General features: G+C 41.2%; 4 protein-coding genes and 1 pseudogene across 5 annotated transcripts in view; all 5 read left to right on the forward strand.

Moving 5' to 3' along the window:
- LOC308367035 (protocadherin gamma-A3-like) overlaps positions 1–16,120 on the forward strand; it is a gene marked incomplete at both ends in the record, with an annotated part of 261,143 nt that overhangs the window by 17,883 nt on the left and 227,140 nt on the right. The window lies entirely within an intron of this gene.
- LOC308366943 (protocadherin beta-4-like) lies at positions 53–4,774 on the forward strand (the record flags this gene model as incomplete). Its single annotated transcript, XM_080840746.1, has 2 exons — positions 53–556; positions 3,914–4,774. The coding sequence occupies 2 exons, from the start codon at positions 53–55 to the stop codon at positions 4,772–4,774; spliced, it is 1,365 nt and encodes a 454-aa protein (XP_080696872.1).
- On the forward strand, positions 5,370–7,909 carry LOC308366493 (protocadherin alpha-8-like; the record flags this gene model as incomplete). The annotated part of the gene is made up of 2 exons (XM_080840208.1): positions 5,370–7,731; positions 7,896–7,909. The coding sequence occupies 2 exons, from the start codon at positions 5,370–5,372 to the stop codon at positions 7,907–7,909; spliced, it is 2,376 nt and encodes a 791-aa protein (XP_080696334.1).
- The window catches only part of LOC308366494 (protocadherin alpha-3-like), a gene marked incomplete at both ends in the record, with an annotated part of 52,720 nt that continues 49,554 nt past the window's right edge, over positions 12,955–16,120 (forward strand). The window contains one exon of the mRNA XM_080840209.1: positions 12,955–13,070. Within this exon, the coding sequence (XP_080696335.1) occupies positions 12,955–13,070 (116 nt within the window). The remainder of the gene's footprint in view (positions 13,071–16,120) is intronic.
- LOC308366495 (protocadherin gamma-A8-like) lies at positions 13,571–15,767 on the forward strand (annotated as a pseudogene). Its single transcript has 2 exons — positions 13,571–13,604; positions 14,438–15,767. The product of its transcript is annotated as a protocadherin gamma-A8-like (transcript).

Genomic DNA, 16,120 nt, shown 5'->3' on the forward strand with positions numbered 1-16,120 from the left:
TGTTACGGCTTCGGATAAAGGCCAGCCTCCTATGACAACAAACTGTAGAGTAATGATAAAAGTTATTGACGTGAATGACAACAAACCTGACATAGAGGTTACTTCGCTATCTAATGTAGTTTCTGAGGGGTCTAAACCCGGAACTGTGATTTCTCTGATTAGTGTCACTGACAAAGACTCTGGTGTTAATGGCAAAGTTATCTGCAGCTTATCAGAGAATGTTCCCTTTGAGCTGAAACCTTCATTTCAAGATAATATGTATTCCCTCGTTATCAAAAGACAGCTGGACAGAGAACTTGTTCCGGACTATGATATCACCATAGTAGCGACTGACCTTGGTCAGCCAGCATTGTCCACTTCAAAAACGTTTAATGTGCAAATATCTGATGTAAATGACAACTCTCCAGAGTTTTCCCAGAATCCTTTGGAGCTTTACCTAGTGGAAAATAACGCACCCGGTGCCTCTATATTTTCTGTTAGTGCATCTGACAAGGATGTGAATGACAACGCCGCCATTACGTATAACATAATAAGAAGTGAGGGAGCGCAACAGGAAGTGATATCTTTCTTAAATATAAACTCCGAAAATGGAAATATCCATGCATTAAAAAGTTTTGACTTTGAAAGTGTAAAAACTTTTCAGTTCCAAGTTCTCGCCAAAGACTCTGGTAACCCACCACTAAGCAGCAATGTTACCGTTAAAGTATTTATTCAGGATCAGAATGATAATGCTCCAGTAATTTTGTCTCCAGTCAGCGCTAACGGTTCTGCTGAAGGTTTGGAGGAGATTCCACGCAATGTGAACGCAGGTTATTTAGTCACGAAGGTGAGGGCCTACGACGCTGATATAGGATACAACGGATGGCTACTGTTTTCTCTACAAGAAGTGACTGATCACACGCTCTTTGGTTTGGACCGCTATACTGGACAGATAAGAACACTTCGGCCATTCACGGAAACAGACGAGGCTCAACATAAACTTGTTGTACTAGTCAAAGATAACGGGAACGTTTCACACTCAGCCACAGCTACTGTGATTGTCAACCTTGTGGAACCCAAGGAGGCTTTTGCAGCATCTGATGTTAGAAGTTCCGTAAACAATGACGAGGACAGCAGCATCACATTTTATTTATTTATTGCCTTGGGATCAGTTTCAAGTCTATTTCTAGTCAGCATCATTGTGTTGATCGCAATGCAATGCTCACAATCTGCCGACTTTACTTCTAAATATTTACAAGAGACAAACTATGACGGGACATTGTGTCACAGCATTCAGTACAGATCTGGAGACAAGCGATACACGTTGGTTGGGCCAAGGATGAGTATTGGTTCCACTATAGTTCCTGGCAGCAATGGGAATACTCTAGTTATTCCTGATCGCAGGAGGACAGCTTCTGGAGAGGTAAGAGTGTCCCGTATAAATGTACTCTAAACGTCTTATGTCTCTTAATATGTTTTAGTATGGACTAACCTTGACTAAGGTTGACTTGCTCTGCTCGCTGGCTTGAAGCAGTACATATTCATTGTATTTGTATACCTTTTACGCATGGCCACACATGACATTACATGATATCCGTTAATGTAGAACCACACTTGTAATACGTATGAAGACGTAATCGGAGGCATAAAATGGAACATCTAATACAAGTTTGCATAAACCTATGGAGTACTTCGTCATCACATAACAATACAATACGATTGTAAACCAACAGAGAAAGGGTGGTATCAGTTTTATTATGTGTTTTTTTATAATGCACAAACACAATTTGATTGTTCAGACGGATTTTGTATAGTTTGTGGCCATATTTCAGCGTAACTAGGCATTCGGAATAACGGAAATTCAGAACCGTCCATTGTGCGGAAAGTCGCCTTCCTCTTGTTTGTAATGTGTGCTGTTAATTCGTTAACCATCCGTAGTTAGAGAGATAGATGCATGATGCCCCTTGAAGGGAAACTTGTTGCACAGATACAAACATAGTTCCTTGCCTTGAATGTGTACCTCGGAGAACATTAAAGATGACGCAACACTGTTGTAACACTCATAGTTATATCCCTATTTAACTAGAACTCAGCACTTAATCTATGCTCGTTTGATCTTTGCACATACTGATTTGTTTTCCACGCATGGCTCGAAACGACTATATATTTCGTAAACCACATGATGTCAGTGTTACCCAAGCAAAAGGTATAAGGCAGAAGTCCTTCCCCTTTTCCGGCGTACCCCTTTTGGTTCCACCAGACATAAATGTTCTTACTGGACGAGCAGGCTATATGTGGCATGGGAGCGTAGCTTCGGTGATGTTTAGTTGATGAAAAAGGACTAACCATTTCTTAAAATGACATGTACGTTAGATATTTAAGACGCAGCATTTTTCAGACTGGCGCCGTTTCAAATTTCTCGTTCAGGATGGGAAACTGGAAAACGCGCAAATGGAATTGTTTGGAGCTTGCTGTGTGCTTCGCTTTGTTTCTGTGCATCGGGAGACCAGTTTCTGCTCAGATACGATATACTGTTCCGGAGGAGATGAAAAAAGGATCTGTTGTTGGAAATATTGCTAAGGATTTGGGTCTTGATACTGGCACTTTGGTGGAAAGGAGGTTTCGTATTGTTTCCGGATCAGAGGAGCCTCTTTTTGAGGTAAATCAGAACAATGGCGTTTTATTCGTTCAAAGAAATGTTGACAGAGAGGAACTGTGTGATGCAAGTGGCGTCTGTTTGACAAATTTAAAGATTGTTGTCGAGGACCCGCTAGAAATTCATTATGTAGACGTGGAGGTCACTGATGTTAATGATCATTTCCCCATGTTTCAAGAGAAAGAACAACATTTCGATATAGTGGAACACACCATCGTGGGGACGCGTTTTCAAGTCGAAGGCGCCCATGATCCAGATGTGGGATCAAATTCTGTTCGCCTTTATAAAATTAATCAAAATGATCATTTTGACATTGAGACAAGGGAGCGACTCGAAGAAAAAATTCCCTTCATTGTTTTGAAGAAAGCCCTTGACAGGGAGACCCAAATTACACACAGGCTTGTGCTAACCGCGATAGATGGAGGAATCCCTCCCAAATCAGGCACCCTAAATATCACCATCACGGTCCTTGATTCAAATGATAACCGCCCTATATTCAGTCAGGAGACATATGCTGTTGACCTAAAAGAAAATGTTCCTGTCGGAACAGTTGTGATCAAAATAAAGGCGACAGATTTAGATGAGGGCTCAAATGGTGATATTGAGTATTCACTCGGCAGAACTTTAAAAGGTAAGGTTAATGAAGTATTTCAGTTAGACAGCATTACAGGTGAAATAAGAGTTATAGGAAAAGTTGACTTTGAAGACACTGAGATATACAAACTTGACGTTAAAGCTTCAGACAAAGGACAACCAACTTTGACAGTAGAATCTGGCCTGATTATTAAAATCATCGACGTAAATGATAACACTCCAGATATTGATGTGACGTCACTTTCCAAAGTCGTGGCCGAAGATTCCAAACCAGGTACGGTTATTTCGCTTATCAGTGTGACAGACAAAGACTCAGGCGACAATGGAAGGGTTTTGTGTACTCTGTCAGAAAATATACCGTTTGAATTAAAACCATCATTTAAAAATAACATGTACTCTTTAGTGACTAAGGGACATTTAGACAGGGAACAGACGTCACATTATGACATAACAATAAAAGCAACTGACTTTGGTGAACCTCCCCTGTCTAACTTTAAAAGTTTAAAAATAGAGATATCAGACATCAACGACAACAGTCCAAAATTTCCACAAAATCCTCTAGAACTTTATTTGGAAGAAAATAATGCCCCTGGCGCCTCTATATTTTCTGTTACTGCATCCGACAAAGACTTGGATGACAACGCTGCCATCACATACCACATTGTAAGAAATGAGGAAACGCAGACCGACATGGCCTCTTTTCTTAATATTAACGCCGATAACGGACATATCCATGCGCTGAAAAGCTTTGACTTTGAAAAGGTAAAAACGTTTCAGTTTCAGATTCTTGCAGAAGATTCGGGAAGTCCCCCTCTTAGCAGTAACGTTACAGTGAAGGTGTATATTCTTGATCAAAACGACAATACACCAGTCATACTGTCTCCTGTTATTAGTGCCAATGGCTCCGCAGAAGGTGTTGAAGAGATTCCTCGCAATGTCAACGCAGGACATCTGGTCACGAAAGTGAGAGCCTTTGACGCAGACGTAGGATACAATGGCTGGTTACTGTTTTCACTTCATGAAATTACTGACCACACACTCTTTGGGCTGGACCGTTACACAGGACAGATAAGGACTCTTCGGCCATTTACAGAGACAGACGAGGCTGCACATAAGCTGACCATAGTGGTCAAAGACAATGGAAATGTTTCTCTTTCAGCATCTGCAACAATGACCATTACAGTTGTTGAGCCAAAAGAAGCCTTTGCCGCATCTGATGTCAAAAGCACAGTTAACAGTGAAGATGAAAGTAACGTTACATTCTATTTGATTATCACCTTGGGCTCGGTGTCAGTGCTCTTTATTTTCAGTATCATAGTGCTCATCGCTATGCAGTGCTCTAAATCTACAGACTATTCATCCAAATATTTACAAGATCCAAATTATGATGGAACATTGTGCCACAGCATCCAGTACAGATCTGGAGATAAACGTTACATGTTAGTTGGGCCCAGAATGAGCATCGGTTCCACTATTGTTCCAGGAAGTAATGGAAATACTCTTGTCGTACCAGATCGAAGGAGAACTACTGGAGAGGTAAGATGATCCAAACGGGATCAAAATATATTATACATGCTAAAGAGCAGTGGCGAGCACTTATACAGTGACAACATGTAACACACAATGAACTGCCTTTGAATTGCCTTTGCCTCAAGTTTCAGACACGAAGTTCTTGGGTAAGGTGTTTGGATACATGCTAATAGTATTGTGGTGGCATCTGATACTGAAACTAATTTAACTTTATTGTTTTAACATTGTAGTTCTATGTCCATTTGCATATGTATTTGTGTTATACAAATATATATATATTCTATACAAATACATATTATATAATGATATATTATTATATATATCGTTTAAGTTTTTGAGTGTATATTCTTTTAAGTAGCAGATATCTGCCATTTCTACTGAACACCAAGTGGTGTCAGTATTACACAAGAAAATGGTACGCGTCTTTTCAGCTACAAGGGGCTGATCTGTCGAACACAAAGGCAACGATATGCTCAGTTCGTCAGACGGTGTTGTCCAAAGATGCACGTCCGTAGTTAAGAAAAATGTGCCGGATCTTATGCATACGTTTTGGGAACTATAAATGGTATTAGCTAACGATTTCTGAGACGGGTTGGCTATAATATTCGTGATGGAGGGCAGAGAACAAAGGAGCGGATCGGAGCACTGGTGGATTCTTCGGGTTTTTTCTTTGGTGTTTTACTTTGGACATGTGTCGGCACAGATTAGATACTCCGTACCAGAAGGGGTGAAGGAAGGATACACCATTGGAAATGTTGCAAAGGATTTGGGTCTTGATGCGGGTACTTTGATGGATAGGCGATTCCGTATTGTTTCTGGATCTAAGGACGCTCTGTTTCAGGTAAATCAGAATAATGGCGTCTTGTCTGTCAGTAGTAGCATCGACCGAGAGGAGCTGTGTGAGGACAACGTCAACTGTTTGATTAATTTAAAAATTGTGGTCGAAAATCCTCTTGAGATACATTATGTTGCTGTTGAAATTACAGATATAAATGATAACTCGCCCAGCTTCCCTGAAAAGGAACAACATTTTAAGATGTGGGAGCATACCGCCCTAGGAACGCGCTTCCAATTGCATGCGGCGAGAGATCCGGACACGCCAACGAATTCTGTACGTGCTTACAAATTAAGTCGAGATGACAGTTTTGAAATAGATTTTAGGAAGAACGACGAAGACAAAATTCCCTTTTTAGTGTTGAAAAAGCCGTTAGACCGAGAGAGTAGGAAGGAACATCGACTAATTCTGACAGCAGTAGACGGTGGAAATCCAGCTAAGTCTGGGAGTATGAATATCAGTATTACTGTGTTGGACACGAATGATAACAGTCCAATTTTTAGTCAAGCCACGTATTCGGTCACCATACAAGAAAATACGGCAATTGGGACAGTAGTCATTAAAGTTAATGCTACCGACTTAGACGAGGGCTTAAACGGTGATATTGAATATGCGCTTGGTAATACACTGAAACGTAAAGTTTATGATATATTTCAACTGGATAACATGACAGGAGAAATATCCGTGAAGGGACAGGTAGACTTTGAAGATACAGAAGTTTTTAAACTTGACGTACAGGCCACCGATAAAGGGCAGCCTCCTTTGGCAGCAGAAAGTAGAGTCATTATAAAGATACAAGACGTTAATGATAATGAGCCAGAAATTGAAGTTACCTCATTGCTGAACTTAGTTCCGGAAGACTCTAAACCAGGCACTGTCATAGCCTTAATCAGTGTTGCAGATAAAGATTCTGGTCCCAATGGAAAAATAACAGTTAATCTATCAGAAAACGTGCATTTCGAGCTGAAACCTTCCATTCAGGATAATATGTATTCTTTTGTAACAAAGGCACTCTTGGACAGAGAGGTAACGTCATTTTATGACATCACAATTAAAGCGTCAGACTTAGGTCAGCCCCCTCTGTCAACATCCAAGGTATTGAACGTGCAGATATCAGATGTAAACGATAACGCGCCGAAATTTCCACAAAATCCTCTTGAACTATATCTAATGGAGAACAATGCCCCTGGTACAAGTATACTGTCCGTGAGCGCAACTGATCAAGACTTGAACGAAAACGCAGCAATCACGTATAACCTTGTAAGAGGCAACGGTTTACAAAATGATATGTCTGCTTTCCTTAATGTCAATTCTGATAATGGCAACATCTACGCGCTTAAAAGCTTTGACTTCGAAACTATGAAAACTTTCCAATTTCATGTAGTGGCCACGGACTCAGGGACCCCGCCACTTAGTAGCAACGTTACAGTTAATGTGTATATTTTAGATCAAAATGACAATACTCCAGTTATCCTGTATCCAATTAATAACAATGGTTCCGCTGCGTGTGTAGAGGAGATTCCGCGTAATGTGAACCATGGACATTTAGTCAGCAAGGTGAGGGCCTATGATGCTGATATCGGTTACAACGGCTGGTTACTCTTCTCTATTCAAGAAGTTACTGATCACACTCTCTTTGGTTTGGATCGCTACACTGGACAAGTCAGAACACTTCGATCATTTGCAGAAACAGATGAAGCTAAGCATAACATGATTATTCTTATCAAGGACAACGGAAACACGTCACTTTCTGCAACAGCAACAGTTATCGTACATGTAGTGGAACCAAAGGAGGCTTTTGCGGCTTCCAATCCTAAAAACACAGTCACAAATGAGGACGAAAACAATGTCACATTTTATTTGATAATTACTCTGAGTTCAGTTTCGGGCCTTTTTATTATCAGTATCATTGTACTGATTGTGATGCAGTGCTCAAAACCAACAGACTCATCAAAATATCTACAAGAGACAAATTATGACGGGACACTATGCCACAGCATCCAGTATAGGTCTGGAGACAAACGTTACATGCTTGTTGGGCCCAGAATGAGTATTGGTTCAACAATAGTTCCCGGCAGCAATGGGAATACTCTCGTCGTGCCAGACCGGAGGAGGAGAGCCTCTGTCGAGGTAAGAAGTGCTTGGAGTCTATACATGCTTTGTACACTTTCACGTTTTTGTTTTTTTCAGTCAAACCTGTCAGTGTTCTTCATCCTGAATATGACTTGTCCATGGTGCTGAAGGTTGCCTTCCTTTGCGATTGCCTTGTTATGTTTCCTGTTATTCGTTCATCTTCCATAGTTAGACAGATATAGATGTATTGCTATTTACTTTGATGCGGAGACTTGTTGCGGACCTTTAACAACCTCTTGCATTAAATGTGTACATCCATGGAAAATATTGTTGGAGCAATCCAAGAAATGTAGTTGGAATCCTTAAATTAATTCAGGACTTCAGGTGTTTATGTTGTGGTTTTTCGACCCCTACATGAAGTTTGTTGGCACTGACTCGCATGTCTCGAAAGTATCTCACACACTCAATCTGTTCCGTCATATGGTACAACATTTAACTATAAAAACTACATTGTGGAGTATTTGTAGCAATTTCGTAAACCACATGATGTCAGTGTTACCCAAGCAAAAGGTACAAGGCAAAGTCCTGCCCCTTTCCCGGCTTGTTACGTTTTGTTCCACCAGACATAACTGTTCTTCCTGTATGGACAGACTGTAGCATGGGAGCGTATCTCCGGTAATGTGTACTTGATGAAAAAGGACTAGCCATTTCTTAAAATGACATGTAAGCTAGCTATTTAAGACGCAACATTTTTCAGACTGGCGCAATTTAAAATATTTCATTCAGGATGGGAAACTGGAAAACGCGCAAATGGAATTACTTGGAGCTGGCTGTGTGCTTCGCTTTGTTTCTGTGCATCGGGAGACCAGTTTCTGCTCAGATACGATATACTGTTCTGGAGGAGGTGAAAAGGGGATCTGTTGTTGGAAATATTGCTAAGGATTTGGGTCTTAATACTGGTTCTTTGGTGGCAAGGCGGTTCCGTATAGTTTCTGGATCAGAGGAGCCTCTTTTCGAGGTAAATCAGAACAATGGCATATTATACGTCCGTAAAAACATTGACAGAGAGGAAGTATGCAATGCAAGGGTCGCCTGTTTAACAAATTTGAAGATTGTTGTCGAAAACCCGCTGGAAATTCATTATGTAGACGTGGAGATCACGGATGTAAATGATCACTCTCCAAAATTCCGAGAGAGTGAACAGCATTTTGATATGGGGGAGCAGACCATAGTAGGAACACGCTTTCAGGTCCAGGGCGCACGGGATCCAGATGTGGGTATGAATTCTGTTCGCCTTTATAAACTTAACCACAACGACCAATTCGACATTGAGACAAGGGAGAGGCATGAAGAAAAAATACCTTTCATTGTTCTGAAGAAAGCCCTGGATAGGGAGACGCAAAGTACACACAGGCTTGTTCTAACAGCGATCGATGGGGGGAACCCTCCGAAATCAGGAACCTTAAACATTACAGTTACAGTGCTTGATTCAAATGACAACCGCCCTGTATTCAGCCAGGAGACGTATGCTGTTGACCTAAAAGAAAATGTTCCTGTCGGGACAATTGTGATTAAAATAAAGGCTACAGATTTAGATGAGGGTTCAAATGGCGAAATTGAGTATGCACTCGGCAGAAATTTAAATCGTAAGGTGTATGAAGTGTTTCAGTTAGATAACATTACAGGTGAAATACGAGTTAAAGGAAATGTGGACTATGAGGATACTCAGATATATAAATTAGACGTGGAGGCATCAGATAAAGGACAGCCACCTTTGACAGTGGAATCCGGTCTCATGATAAAGATTATTGATGTAAATGACAACACTCCAGATATCGAAGTAACTTCGGTTTCTAATATCATTTCTGAGGATTCCAAACCGGGGACTGTTATCTCGCTTATAAGTTTGACAGATAAAGACTCAGGCGACAACGGGAAAGTCACGTGTTCTCTGCCAGACAATGTACCGTTTGAAATGAAGCCATCATTTAAAAATAACATGTATTCTTTGGTGACTAAAGGGCACTTAGATAGGGAAGCGACATCGCACTATGAAATAACAATAACAGCAACTGACTTTGGTCAACCTCCCTTGTCTACCTTCAAAACATTAAAAATAGACGTATCAGATGTCAACGATAATAGTCCACAATTTCCCCAGAATCCTTTAGAGCTTTACCTGGAGGAAAATAATGCCCCTGGCGCCTCTATATTTTCTGTTACGGCATCTGACAGGGACCTGGATGAGAACGCTGACATTACATATCAGATTGTAAGAAATGATGAAACACAGAATGACATGGCATCTTTTCTAAATATTAATGCGGATAACGGACATATCCATGCGCTGAAAAGCTTTGACTTTGAAAAGGTAAAAACGTTTCAGTTTCAGATTCTTGCAAAAGATTCGGGAAGTCCTCCTCTTAGCAGTAACGTTACAGTGAAGGTGTATATTCTTGATCAAAACGACAATACACCAGTCATACTGTCTCCTGTTAGTGCCAATGGCTCCGCAGAAGGTGTTGAAGAGATTCCTCGCAATGTCAACGCAGGACATCTGGTCACGAAAGTGAGAGCCTTTGACGCAGACGTAGGATACAATGGATGGCTACTGTTTTCACTTCACGAAATTACTGACCACACGCTCTTTGGGCTGGACCGTTACACGGGACAGATAAGGACTCTTCGGCCATTTACAGAGACAGACGAGGCTGCACATAAGCTGACCATAGTGGTCAAAGACAATGGAAATGTTTCTCTTTCAGCATCTGCAACAGTGACCATTACAGTTGTTGAGCCAAAAGAAGCCTTTGCCGCATCTGATGTCAAAAGCACAGATAACAGTGAAGATGACAGTAACGTTACATTCTATTTGATTATCACCTTGGGCTCGGTGTCAGTGCTCTTTATTGTCAGTATCGTAGTGCTCATCGCTATGCAGTGCTCTAAATCAACAGACTATTCATCCAAATATTTACAAGATCCAAATTATGATGGGACGTTGTGCCACAGCATCCAATACAGATCTGGAGATAGACGTTACATGTTAGTTGGGCCCAGAATGAGCATCGGGTCCACTATTGTCCCTGGAAGTAATGGAAATACACTTGTCGTACCTGATCGCAGAAGAACTACTTCCGGAGAGGTAAGCGATATTCAAATAATGAATGTATACTACGAACGTGCGATGGGGATACAATAGCCCGACAATCTAACAAAAACACACAAAAACTCACTGCATCTTAAAATTAATAACATTTCACGTTGAATTTAAGGCTATGTCTGAAATGCATTAGATGAGTTTACTTGAAGTTCTGTTTCATGAAGTTTTGACAATTGGGGAGGATGTTTGGATACATGTTCAGTGTATTTTAGCGTCAAAAGTCCAGAGGGTGCAGTATCATGTTTACATTTGTTGGCCATACTCCGAGTTTGCAGATATTTGCTATTTGTTGCTGTACACCAAGTGGTGTCAGTGTTGCACAAGAAAAAGGGTCGACGTTTTGCTCTGCCTCCTCAGCTACGTTGAGCTGCTCACGGACAAAGGCATAGGAGATGCACAGTCCGTTTGACTAAGGACAGACGTATTTTGCCATGAGTTCACATAGTATTTAACGAGGATGTGTCGGGTATTCAACACATATTTTGGGAAGTATCAATGCTAATTGAAGGCATCTGATATAGGTAACCTGTAACATTCGTGATGGGAGGCAAAGAACAAAGGCGCAGATCGGTGTACTGGTGGATTATTCGTGTTTTTTCGTTACTGTTTTGCTTTGAACATGTGTCGGCACAGATAAGGTATTCTATTCAAGAAGGGTTGAAAGAGGAATTCACTGTTGGAAACGTTGCTAAGGATTTGGGTCTTGATGTCCGTACACTGAAAGAGAGGCGAATTCGTATCGTTTCTGGATCTAAGGACTCGCTGTTTCAGGTAAATCAGAATAATGGCGTCTTGTCTGCCAGTAGTAACATCGACCGAGAGGAGCTGTGCGAGGAAAATGCTGCCTGTTTGATACATCTAAAAATAGTTGTAGAAAACCCCCTGGAGATACATTATGTTGCTGTTGAAATTACGGATATTAACGATAACTCGCCTAGCTTCCCTGAGAAAGAGCAGCATTTTGAAATGGGAGAGCAGACTGCCCTCGGAACTCGCTTGCAAATGCATGCAGCAAGAGACTCTGACACGGGAACGTATTCTGTACGTGCCTACAAATTAAGTCGAGATGACAGTTTTGATATAGATTTTAGGAAGAACGACGAAGATAAAATCCCTTTTTTAGTGTTGAAAAAACAGTTGGACCGAGAAAGTAGGAAAGAACATACACTCATTCTGACAGCAGTAGACGGTGGAAATCCACCTAAATCCGGAAGTATGAATATCAGTATTACCGTCCTGGACTCAAATGATAACCGTCCAGTTTTTAGTCCAGACACATATTCGGTCACCATAAAAGAAAACACTGCCATTGGGACAGTAGTCGTTAAAGTTAATGCTACCGACTTGGATGAGGGCGTAAATAGTGATGTTGAATATGCGCTTGGGAAAACACTGAAACGTAAAGTTTATGATATATTCCAACTGGATAAAATGACAGGAGAAATATCAGTGAAGGGACAGGTAGACTTCGAAGATACAGAAGTTTTTAAACTTGACGTACAGGCCACCGATAAAGGGCAGCCTCCTTTGGCAGCAGAAAGCAGAGTCATCATAAAGATACAAGACGTAAATGATAATGAGCCAGAAATTGAAGTTACCTCATTGCTGAACTTAGTTCCGGAAGACTGTAAACCAGGGACTGTCATAGCCTTAATCAGTGTTGCAGATAAAGATTCTGGTCCCAATGGTAAAATAACAGTTAGTCTGTCAGAAAACGTGTGTTTCGAGCTGAAACCTTCCATTCAGGATAATATGTATTCTCTCGTAACAAAGGCACTCTTGGACAGAGAGGTAACGTCATTTTATGACATCACAATAACTGCATCAGACTTAGGTCAGCCCCCTCTGTCAACATCCAAGGTATTGAAAGTGCAGATATCAGATGTAAATGACAACGCGCCAAAATTTCTACAAAATCCTCTTGAACTATATCTAATGGAGAACAATGCCCCTGGTACAAGTATACTGTCCGTGAGCGCAACTGATAAAGACTTGAACGAAAACGCAGCTATCACGTATAACCTTATAAGAGGTGACGGTTTGCAAAATGATATGTCCGCTTTCCTTAATGTCAATTCTGATAATGGCAACATCTACGCGCTTAAAAGCTTTGACTTCGAAACTATGAAAACTTTCCAATTTCATGTAGTGGCCACGGACTCAGGAACCCCGCCACTTAGTAGCAACGTTACAGTTAATGTGTATATTTTAGATCAAAATGACAATACTCCAGTTATCCTGTATCCAATTAACAACAATGGTTCCGCTGAGTGTGTAGAGGAGATTCCGCGTAATGTGAACCATGGACATTTAGTCAGCAAGGTAAGGGCCTATGATGCTGATATCGGTTACAACGGCTGGCTACTCTTCTCTATTCAAGAAGTTACTGATCACACTCTCTTTGGTTTGGATCGCTACACTGGACAAGTCAGAACACTTCGATCATTTGCAGAAACAGATGAAGCTAAGCATAAAATGATTATTCTTATCAAGGACAACGGAAACACGTCACTTTCTGCAACAGCAACAGTTATCGTACATGTAGTGGAACCAAAGGAGGCTTTTGCTGCTACTAATCCTCAAAACACAGTCACAAATGAGGACGAAAACAATGTCACATTTTATTTGATAATCACTCTGAGTTCAGTTTCGGGCCTTTTTATAATCAGTATCATTGTACTGATTGTGATGCAGTGCTCAAAGCCAACAGACTCATCAAAATATCTACAAGAGACAAATTATGACGGGACACTATGCCACAGCATCCAGTATAGGTCTGGAGACAAACGTTACATGCTGGTTGGACCCAGAATGAGTATTGGTTCAACAATAGTTCCCGGCAGCAATGGGAATACTCTCGTCGTGCCAGACCGGAGGAGGAGAGCCTCTGTCGAGGTAAGAAGTGTTTAACGCCTACACGTATACTTTCTGTTAAGTAATACTGCACAGACGTTTTTCCCCCCCACTTAACTGTGCCTTTAATGTTAGTTTCTGGATACATCCTGAGCCGGTAGACGACACTGACGGTGGTCGCTGTCCAGGGTGCTGAAACCATTTCTGACTTTGTAAACGTCGGCCAGTCTTGTGAGAGAGACCGCAAATGTTATTCTCTTCGACACAAAATTAGCTGGCTGGTGTGCTGTATTTTAGAAATAGAAGTTTTCGTAAGAACTGTCATTATCTGTCATTGCCCGGTGGGTGTCAGTAGAACATACTGAATCTTAAGCCCAACCCTACGATACTCCCTTTTTATTGTCTAGCGAATACAGGCGGGGGAGTGGATGCTACTCTCTCTTGCTGGCTGAATACGCTTGCAACGCATACAGAATATTTGGGGTAGAGAACGCTTTTTGAACAATATTGGTGTTGATGGACTGGCGTTGTGCATTATCCGGTCGGAGTATTGGTGGACTGCAATATACGTTTCTTTGTTGCTTTGTTTTGTGAGACCGATGTCGGCACAGATAAGGTACTCTATTCCTGAGGAGGTGAAAGAGGGATACACAGTTGGAAATACTGCAAAGGATTTGGGTCTTGACGTCCGCACTCTGCCGGACAGGCGACTTCGTATCGTTTCTGGATCTAAGGATTCGCTTTTTCATATAAGTCACCTCGCTGTCCCATTTAGTTCTCGAGCATTCAAAACCAGGGACAGTTGTTTCACTTATCAGTATTACAGATATAGACTCTGGCATTAACGGCAAAGTGCTGTGTAATCTGTCAGAAAATGCTCCTTTTGAATTAAAACCAATATGTATTCCTTAGTAACAAAAGGACGTTTGGACAGAGAGGCAGTTTCTCATTATGATGTATCAATTACAGCAAGTGACTTTGGGGAGCCTCCACTGTCCGCAATCAAAACCATAAGCGTAGAGATAGCAGATGTCAATGACAAGAGACCAGAATTCTTCCAAAACCCCATCGATTTGTATATGATGGAAAATAATGCGCCTGGTGCATCTATATTCTCTTTAAGTGCACATGATAAGGATTTAAATGAAAATGCAATGGTCTCCTATCGCGTTATTCGAGATGAAGGGGATCACAATAGTATAGCATCTTTTCTCAACATTAATCCTGATAACGAAGTCATTCAGGCACTTAAGAGTTTTGACTTCGAAGTCATTAAAACATTCAACTTCAGTGTAGTCGCCACTGACTCCGGAACCCCCTCACTCAGTAGCAACGTCACAGTCAGTGTGTTCATTCTAGATCAAAATGATAATGCACCAGTGATTCTGTTTCCAATCAATTCAAACGGTTCCGCTGAAGGTGTTGAAGAGATTCCACGCAACGTGAACGCTGGGTATTTGGTGTATAAGGTGAGGGCCTATGATGCCGACATTGGATATAATGGCTGGCTGTTGTTTTCCTTACAAGAAGTAACTGATCATACTCTATTTGGGTTGGACCGTTATACTGGACAGATAAGAACTCTCCGTGCCTTCACAGAAACGGACGAAGCTCGGCAAAAAATAATTATACTTGTCAAGGACAATGGCAATGTTTCATTATCTGCAACAGCAACTATTATTGTGAATGTTGTGGAGCCCAGAGAGGCGATTGCTGCGTCCGATCTTTACACAACAAGCGACGATGATGAAAGTAACGTTACATTTTATTTGATTATTACACTGGGGTCAGTGTCTGTGCTTTTTCTAATCAGTATCGTAGTGCTGACCATCATGCAGTGCTCAAAACCTACTGACTACTCTTCAAAGTATTTACAAGAGGCAAATTATGACGGGACGCTGTGCCACAGTATTCAATACAGATCGGGTGACAAACGCTACATGCTAGTTGGTCCCAGGATGAGCGTGAGTTCAGCTGTCGTTCCAGGAAGCAATATGAACACTTTAAAATCTGCAACCTGCCACCGGATGTCTAATCTAGAGGTGAGTCAACTGTTGGACTGTTGTTTTTACACGTTGAAGTGAATGCAAACTTGAATGTATGCTTAACTCAAGCCAGTGGAGAACATCTGTTTGGTGTATTAGAGGATGTTGGGCGAACATTTGAAAATAAATATAAATGGTCCAAGTGAAGTGCTACCAGTGATTTTAGGAAATACGTGCTGGTATAACACCAAAACTGCCGGGGAAACTTCTATAATGCTGGCTTATTTAGTGTTCACTTTCAGCTTGTACATGACATATACTTTATATCTGCGTTATTGTATCACTTGGTGTCGCAGAGATCCTATTTCTTTGTAGGGGGGACAATACATGGTACAATTTCGAAATCGTTGGAAAAAGCCATCGTGCTCAATTGGTACATCAGGATGCTGTCT

The sequence above is a fragment of the Sprattus sprattus genome, assembly GCF_963457725.1.
Source record: "Sprattus sprattus genome assembly, chromosome: 6".
In the NCBI taxonomy this organism is placed as follows: domain Eukaryota; kingdom Metazoa; phylum Chordata; class Actinopteri; order Clupeiformes; family Clupeidae; genus Sprattus; species Sprattus sprattus.